Source organism: Sinocyclocheilus rhinocerous, unplaced genomic scaffold, assembly GCF_001515625.1.
Source record: "Sinocyclocheilus rhinocerous isolate Xijiao unplaced genomic scaffold, SAMN03320098_v1.1 scaffold3915, whole genome shotgun sequence".
In the NCBI taxonomy this organism is placed as follows: Eukaryota; Metazoa; Chordata; class Actinopteri; order Cypriniformes; family Cyprinidae; genus Sinocyclocheilus; species Sinocyclocheilus rhinocerous.
In genome coordinates this window covers 6798-15671 of record NW_015641097.1, presented here as the reverse complement: position 1 = coordinate 15671, position 8874 = coordinate 6798, and the positions used below count along the sequence as shown (strand labels likewise).

The following is an 8874-nucleotide window of genomic DNA, read 5'->3' as shown; positions in this document are numbered from 1 at the left end:
GAACGCACATTTTCAAAGGAGAATAACTGACTGTAGCATTGGTTTTCAGATAAACAAGTATGTTAACTTAGCATGTTTCTTAAATATCTGCAAACATTATGGTATTTATATGCTTTAGTAGAGTCAAAAACTTACATACGGCACCTTTAAAGCAGGCGGTAGCCTAATTTGCGCTGCTCTTGGTAGATTGCTCTTCTCATTATGGAAATGATCTGGCTGTCTGTTCTTTAATGTGCCCATTGTCAGTAAATCACCCACAGAATTTTCCCCTCATCGGCGCTTTTATGGAATTGCGCTTTAACGCTAATTTGCCCAGTTTAGTAAATCTGGCCCCATATGAGCAATTGACATATTAAGGAAATAAAAAGTACTTAAGGAGAGTACACTTTTATAACTATGTTTTTTAACACACTTAAGTAGTTTTAAAAAGTAAACTTTGTAATAATGTCAAATTAAACTCTTTACTTTTAAGTACCTTTTAAATTATTGCATTAATAACCTATGGCTATACTTTACAAATGTGTTATTAATAATACTTAAATACATGATATACAGGTTTAGATTGAAATTACATTAAAGTATATTTTTAGTTTACCAAAAAGGCTTGACAGGACATTTGGCCATATTTCAAAGAAAATCGAATTATGTAAATACATATGAAGCTGTATTAAAGTTGGTCAAAAAGGCACTGTTCATATAACAGAAGTGCATTTATTTTCAATTTAATCTCTAATACAATTTCATGTAATTGCAAATATCATGCAATTAAAAGACTGAAAGCACGACATTCAATCTGCACTTGAATATATTCTTTTAAAGTATGTTAGATCCACAATAAGTAGTCTTTTTACTACAGACAGACGCTAGTGTTTAAATATGTTAATATTATGACAAATATGTTTATGTTCATCGTACAGTCAGTCAGTCGTTATCTAGGATTAAATAACCAATCAGAATGAAAAAGCCAGAGAAGAGATGAATCACAACGAATCATTAATGGGCGATGTTAATTACATGAATCAATCATTCTGTGTGTTATTGATTAATGTATTTGTTCACTAATGATAAGATAATAAGAGAGATTTTAAAGAATATTTAAAAGTAACTGTTGTTTAATGAGTTGTTACTAAACACTTCTCATGAACAATTACAATAAAATCTTTCAATAACGATGCTCTTTTCATATTTTGAGCTACAGTTTATTTAATCAGCGCTGTATAAATAATTTATTAATTTTAATCTTTGAACGTTGCTGATGTTTATGCTAACACTTATGTCAAAACAGACTGCAAAACTGCATATATACAATCAAAAGAGTCTTAAACAGCTTCGTCTGACTCTTACCTCAGAGTCCTTCCTCTGGTTTCTGGTGAACTCGCCGCGCATTTTATTCGGCAACATTTGGTTCTGTTTCTGTTTGTTGTTAGCACATAAACCGACACCCTCCATCTTCACTCCACTTCCGGCTCCCGCTCCACACTCTCGCGTTACTTACAGACATCTCGCGATGCTACAGCCTGTGGCGTCAGCGGCTCCTGACGTGACCTTGATTTAATATAATTATCGCTATTTTTTTATTCAAACAATTACTTTTCATAATATATGAGGGTACAGGATGTTCCTTCAAGGTAAAAATAAATAAATAAATAAATAAATAATGTGATCCTGGACTGGACCACAAAACCAGTCATAAGGGTCAATTTTGTGAAATTGAGATTTATACATCATCTCGTTAGTAAAGAAGGTGGCAAGGCTACGGTCAAATGACAAAGAAACATTCCAAGTGTAAAGAACTACTATAAACCGACACCCTCCATCTTCACTCCACTTCCGGCTCCCGCTCCACACTCTCGCGTTACTTACAGACATCTCGCGATGCTACAGCCTGTGGCGTCAGCGGCTCCTGACGTGACCTTGATTTAATATAATTATTGCTATTTTTATTCACACAATTACTTTTCATAATATATGAGGGTACAGGATGTTCCTTCAAGGTAAAAATAAATAAATAAATAAATAATGTGACCCTGGACTGGACCACAAAACCAGTCATAAGGGTCAATTTTGTGAAATTGACCAAAATATACATCATCTTGTTAGTAAAGAAGGTGGCAAGGCTACGGTCAAATGACAAAGAAACGTTCCAAGTGCAAAGAACTACTTTACGTGAAATAACTTGCTTGTATGCCCAACAGGGGTCGCTATAGGATCAAATCAACATAAACCGACACCCTCCATCTTCACTCCACTTCCGGCTCCCGCTCCACACTCTCGCGTTACTTACAGACATCTCGCGATGCTACAGCCTGTGGCGTCAGCGGCTCCTGACGTGACCTTGATTTAATATAATTATTGCTATTTTTATTCACACAATTACTTTTCATAATATATGAGGGTACAGGATGTTCCTTCAAGGTAAAAATAAATAAATAAATAAATAAATAATGTGATCCTGGACTGGACCACAAAACCAGTCATAAGGGTCAATTTTGTGAAATTGAGATTTATACATCATCTCGTTAGTAAAGAAGGTGGCAAGGCTACGGTCAAATGACAAAGAAACATTCCAAGTGTAAAGAACTACTTTACGTGAAATAACTTGCTTGTATGCCCACCAGGGGTCGCTAGAGGATCAACTCATTGCTGCCAACGCTCTGCTGGAGGCTTATGGTAATGCCAAGACTGTGAGGAATGACAACTCATCTCGTTTTGCAACTCAGTGAGGTCAGAGTAAATACATTTTTGCATTTTGTTATACATACTGAATCATTTCTATCTCCTTAGGGTAAACTCATTAGGATTCACTTCGGATCCACTGGAAAACTGGCTTCAGCTGATATTGAAACTTGTGAGTCATGTTGTTTCTAGACAAATATATTCATAAGCCCTTCAAAGGGCTTCATATTCAAAGTCATTTTGTGATTTTATATCAAAGATGTGCTGGAAAAGTCAAGAGTAACATTCCGGTTGTCTGCTGAGACCAGCTATATATCTTCTGACCAGCTAATGACCGTACAAAAGCCAGAGCTGCTTGGTGAGAAATCTACTTTTTTTTTGGTGTAAAAACCCAGTGAAATGTCTGTTGAGCAGTTAAGTTACAGTCTGAATAAAAACAGATTTAAAAACTACAAGACACTTTGAAAAATTAATAAGCTTCAGGCACGTCACAACCAATTGATGGTCCATTTAAGAAATAACGTATAAGCTTATATAATGCAACCGAAAACACAGTTTTTGTTATTTGGTATTGCTAGTTGGTGGCCTCAAAGCTTAGAACACAGAAGACAGTACTATCCTGTCTTGGAAAGCGATTAACAGTCAATTTGATGTTTTACAGAGGCCCTGCTTATCACCACCAATCCTTATAACTATCCAAACGATCAGCCAGCGGGGAACCACTGTCAAGAGTATCAATGACGTAGAGGAGTTCATTGCCACAGATGTAAGTGGACAACTGCATAACTATTCTTTATTTAATTCATCGATTATGAGCAAAAATCCATTTAAAAGAACACTGCAGAAGATAATACAGATGCTTCTATAATGTGCATTTGTTTTGTTGGTATAAAAAATACGGCTACTGATATTCTGGGCTTCAGCGCTGAAGAGAAAATAAGCATCTACAAGCTGACAGGTGCTGTGATGCATCATGGAAACATGAAATTCAAGCAGAAGCAGAGAGAGGAGCAAGCTGAACTTGATGGCACTGAAGGTAAGGCTATTGAGATTCTCCATGTAAATTAATGGAAGATCTGCACTGTCACTGAGATAAGTGTACTGTAATTTACTTCAGCTCTTCTTACATAATTACCATGCCAATCAATCTGGAAAACTTTTTTCTTAGTGGCCAATAAAATTGCCTACCTCATAGGCCATGGTTGCTCTTTAAGCATGCTTCACTTTGTCAGACAGGTTCTATTTAAGTGATTTCTTGATTCAACAGGTCTGCCAGTAATCAGGCCTGGGTGTGGCTAGTGAAATTTAACTCAGCTTTCTAAAATAATGATGTTAATCAGTTCTTTCATGATTTAACAGGAGAGGGCAATACATTCTTCACATAGGGCCAGGTAGGTTTGGACAGCTTTTTTTCCCTTAATAAATAAAATAATCATTTAAAAACTGCATTTTGTAGTATTATCTATTATTATTTGTATTATCTTTGTGTAATATTAACATTTGTTTGATGATCTGAATCTTTTAAGTGTGACAAATATGCAAAAAATAAAAACAGGAAGGGGGCAAAAACCTTTTCACGGCACTGTAGAAAAAAAAAAAAAAAAAAAAAAAAATTTATATATATATATATATGCTTTTATAAACAAATAAAAAGTATGAAAAAATATTAACTAAAATGTTTCTTTCTTAAAAAAAAATTTTTTTTTTTTACAGGGCAAGGAAACAGCCGAGTATATCCTCAAGCCTAGATCACCACAGGAAGTAATCATAAAATATGATTACTTGCAGCTGTTTTACTGCTGTAATAAAAACCTGCTGTTCTCTTTCATTATCAAATACCTGTATATATTTTTGGAATAAAAAATTAAAATCCATACCAAGTTGACGTGAAAAATATGAATGTCTTTATCTCACCAATTCTCTTATAAACATCTCCCAGAAGTGTATTGACACAATATGATACAAAGTTAGCCTTTCTTGATAGATTTGTGCCATCTGTACAAAATGAAGTGATATGGAAGACCGCAGAAAGGGAGGAAAAACCCTTTCACATAGTTAACAAACATCTGCAGAACAAAATACAAAAAAAAAACAAACGCACAAAAAAAGAATGAAAACATTCCTATTCACATCATTAAATTCATTGTAACACAGAGACATTTTTACATAAAGACAATAGTATAAATACTCTAATTGGCATGAAATAATACTGTTAGAACGCTCATAGCTCACATACAAACATTAAGCCGATATTCAAAGATAAGCCTGAATCAAAGTCATCCAAAGAAAGCGGCTCAATACTGATTTCATGCACTCTTTACACTAATTCAGTAGCGCTCACTTGCATTTCAGCATAGTTGACATAATTCAAAGTATTGCTCAAGCCATTACGATACAAAATACGTCAAACGAAACCCTTTCAGTTCAATTTAGAAGAATCTCGACCCATTCATTTGGAGGTTCAATTGTTTTGGAAGTGTGGCCACATTAAAAGATGAAATACCACCAAGTAATAAATTTTTTTGTCTAAATGGACCTTTAAAATGTTATAATTACTGGCTTGGTGAGCAGAAGAGAATTCTTTAAGAAACATTAAAAATCTTGCAGTTCAAAAACCTTTGACTGGTAGTGTAGGCTGATTATTCTTATAGATTGAAACGTGCATTAACCAGGATAACGAGTATGAAACATGCTCCGAGTTGCTTCAGAAAACAAACAAATAGAGCAACAACAAAAGCATGTTGCTGGAAATGTGTTTATTATTGAAAATGCAAACTGATTCTCCGCCAGCAGGAGGCGCTGTGAGAGCGGTGGAACTAACGGTTTCTCCAGTAATGGCTGTAAACAAAGCAGCTCCGCTCATGAATGCTACTTTATCAGATCAAATGAAAATGCCATCTAAACTATTCTGAAGACAGTCGGTTCCCTTAAGACGCTCTGCTAGCAGGAGGCGCTTTTAGAGTGATAGAACTAGCGGTTTCTCCAGTAATGGCTGTAATCAAAGCAGCTCTGCTCATGAATGCTACTTTATCAGATAAAATGAAAATGTCATTGAAACTTTTCTGAAGACAGTCGGTTCCCTTCACAGATACATTTATATAAAACACCCGCGACATTTTTTGATTTTGAAACGTGCAGTGCTCATGTTTATTCAACGAAGTCAAACGCCACAAATAAATCAATGTATGTTATGGGAAACACTGGTAATGTATATCGAAAGATCGGAAATGTGTTTAAAAATCATATCACCGTTATTGAAAAAAATTATATCGCGATACATATTGATATTGAATTATTGTCCAGCCCTACTGAAAAGCAACAAAACATATGCGATAAAATCCAAAACATTTCAATAAAAGCATGAAAGCGTCTCAAAATTCACACCTGATACATATCGCAAGCAATATACACACGTGTCTTTTAAATTAAATCAAAATAAATACATATCGATCCTTGGTTAACATCTACGGACTCATCAAGAAGATAAAGTTGGTCCGTTCAGTGGCTCAAAGGGTCGACTGTCCTTCTAGTAAATGTCCTAAACTCCTGAAGTTTAATAGCGGTTATCATTTTTCCCAGCATGCAGCGGGACATCGAGACATCGGCTTGCATTCCATTTCATTAAAACACACTGAACTAGATCAAGTCAGTGTGGAATAACCATATTTACATCAGAAAAAAGTTAAAACCATTTGAGTGACAGAATTAGTAGAATATGCATAATAAACCCATACTGAACGTCAAAAGATGTATCACGAGAAACACCCCAAAATCAACAGAAAAATACCCAAAAACTCACGAAAAAGGGTATTTGTAGGAATATCGCGCATATTTTTTGCATTGTGACATTATTTTAATGTTTTTTTTTTACTATTTGAATAATCATAAATTAAGGCAGTATAACAAATGCTACCATATTGTAAAAATATTTTTATTCCCACATTACAATAATGAGAAAAAGTTTTTTTTTTCACATTATGGTAATGAGATTTGGAGGGAAAATGTGCTTTTAAAATCTTAATGATCCTAAAATTGTGCTTCAACTTATTTATGTGCCACTTCCTATTCATATCTTTTGATTTTGGGGTGAAATATGAACTTTTGCCAGGTTTCATGACATTCACCCTCATACTGTATACCAGGGTTCCTCAAATCTTGCCCTGGAGGGCCAATGCGCTGCAGAGTTTAGCTCCAACCCTGATCAAACTCACCTACCTGTGATTTTCTAATGATCCTGAAGACATTGATTAGCATGCTCAGGTGTGTTTGATCAGGGTTAGAGCTAAACTCTGCAGGAAAGTGGATCTCGTGGGCCAGATTTGAGGATCCCTGCTGTATACTGTAAACATTCAATACCGTGTCTTTCTCCAGCATTTATTCAGGGTCAGTCGAATCCACGTCCAGTGCTATTGTTGGTCCATTCGGACAAGTGCGCCAAGGCACTGTTGGGTAACAAACCAGGCAGCAGTTTTTAGACACAATATATGCCCTTAAACATTCGACAAAGGCTCTAAATGAACACAAAACTAAATCTAAATCTTCTTTTCTAAACGAAGCAGTTTGCATTAATACGGCATTCTCTCTTGGCAAGGAAGCTTAAAAAAAAAACGATATTTCAATGAAAGCTGCATTTGAGCATCCACGTATGTCAGGGTTTGGCACTAAATTGAGAACGAAGCAAGACTCAAATAAACACACAATGCGAGATTGTGATAATAACCGTCAAAACGTGAGTCGCGTTTCAGTATTTCGAAACAAACCAGGTCCTTTCCTGTTTTTGGCAAGCAAAAATACTTTACGGCAGCAGAAAGACTGTACGTTTTTTTTGTGTACGTTTTCTGAATATAAAGGTGAAATGATTTAAGACAGTTTTTTTTTTTTTTGGATCTGCACAATGTTCCACGTTTCCCCATCATGCTCTGCTGTAACGGCACACACCGGGAGTGGCGTACGGATGAGGGACAGGAACACTGAAGGCAGTGGGACCTGGATTAAGATCGTAGAATGAGGTAAAGCCACAACAACTGAATCCAGAGCAGAACTCGCATCGGACAGTGTAAAGAGTGAGCGCTGCCACACTCTGACGCATTCTCCTGCCAGAAACACAGACAAACAGAGAACGTTTAGGTTAACGCTGACCACAGACTCACCATCAGCAAAGCAAGTTGTTTGACGCTGGTTGCTAGGGTGTTGCTATGCAGTTTTAAGGTGTTCCAATTGCTATTTGGGTGTTGTGAGTGGTTGCCAGGATGTTGCTATGTGATAGTTGAGAGTTCCTGACAGTTGCTTAAAACGGTCACTTGAATGAAGAGAAGCGCAGCGCCGCGTTGCGCCACATCTTTAAAATTCGAACACATTGTTTTATATGAGTGTACACTTCTCATCCGGTGTGTGACCACCATTAGGGAGTCACTTTGCGGTTACTAGGGTGTTCTAGGTGGTTGCCAGGATGTTGCTATGCAGTTTCTAGGTTATTTCAGGTAGCTGACAGGTCATTCATACGCAATTTCTAGGGTGTTTTGGGTGGAACCAGATGTGGTTCTTTGAGTTTTCTTGGTAGTTGCTTAGGGCATTACTATGGGGTTGTTAGGGTGTTCTACGTGGTTGCCAGGATGTCACTATGTGGTTGTTTGAGTGTTCTTGGTGGTTGGTAGGATGTCTGCATTAAGTTATTAGGGTGTTTAGGTTGGTTACCCAGATGTGGTTCCTTGGGAGTTCTTGGTTGTTGCTTAGGACATCACTATGCTCTTGCTAGGTTGTTTTAGGTGGTTGCCAGGACGTGGTTGTTTAAGTGTTTTTGGTAGTTGCTAGGATGTTTGCATGAAGTTGCTAGGGTGTTTTGGGTGGTTACACAGATGTGGTTGCTTGTGAATTCTTGGCTTTTGCTTGGCATCACTACGCAGTTGCTATGTGTCTTTTAGGTGGTTGCCAGGATGTTGCTATGTGGTTGTTAAAGTGTTCTTGGTATTTGCTAGGATGTCTCCATGCAGTTGCTAGGGTGTTTTGGATGCTTAAGAGTTTTTGGTAGTTGCTTAGGGAATCACTATGGAGTTGCTACAATGTTCTTGGTGGTTGCCAGGTGGTTGCTATGTGGTTTCTAGGGTGTTTTGATACGCGGATACATTTTCTACGTTGTTTGTGCTTTGATTTGAACGAAAACATCGTATCCGTGTGGTGCGGCTGACACAGAACAACATA

At 36.8% G+C, this 8874-nt stretch overlaps 2 protein-coding genes across 3 annotated transcripts in view; one reads left to right on the top strand and one right to left on the bottom strand.

Moving 5' to 3' along the window:
* The first annotated feature begins 2621 nt into the window (after nt 1-2621).
* LOC107754616 (myosin heavy chain, fast skeletal muscle-like) lies at nt 2622-4485 on the top strand. Of its 2 annotated transcripts, XR_001641605.1 has the most exons (7): nt 2622-2724; nt 2785-2848; nt 2936-3034; nt 3338-3442; nt 3600-3712; nt 4036-4067; nt 4390-4485. XR_001641605.1 is itself a non-coding variant. In XM_016571128.1 (4 exons), exons 1-4 carry the CDS (start codon nt 2692-2694, stop codon nt 3415-3417), a joined length of 276 nt encoding a protein of 91 aa, XP_016426614.1. In that variant the 5' UTR covers nt 2622-2691; the 3' UTR covers nt 3418-3445. The 2 variants fall into 2 exon arrangements, 1 of the variants encoding a protein (XP_016426614.1); XM_016571128.1 differs by lacking the exons at nt 3600-3712; nt 4036-4067; nt 4390-4485 and having other exon boundaries at nt 3338-3445.
* A 3182-nt stretch (nt 4486-7667) lies between these two features.
* The window catches only part of LOC107754613 (voltage-dependent calcium channel subunit alpha-2/delta-2-like), a gene marked incomplete at its 5' end in the record, with an annotated part of 7917 nt that continues 6710 nt past the window's right edge, over nt 7668-8874 (bottom strand). The window contains one exon of the mRNA XM_016571126.1: nt 7668-7769. Within this exon, the coding sequence (XP_016426612.1) occupies nt 7668-7769 (102 nt within the window). The remainder of the gene's footprint in view (nt 7770-8874) is intronic.

What these genes read in the sequence shown, in the direction of transcription:
- LOC107754616 (XM_016571128.1), top strand. Translation starts at nt 2,692, where the DNA reads ATGACAACTCATCTCGTTTTGCAACTCAGTGAG. An exon ending in TTCAGCTGATATTGAAACTT is followed by an intron (nt 2,849 to 2,935) that starts GTGAGTCATGTT and finishes TTTATATCAAAG; the next exon opens with ATGTGCTGGAAAAGTCAAGA. An exon ending in ACAAAAGCCAGAGCTGCTTG is followed by an intron (nt 3,035 to 3,337) that starts GTGAGAAATCTA and finishes GATGTTTTACAG; the next exon opens with AGGCCCTGCTTATCACCACC.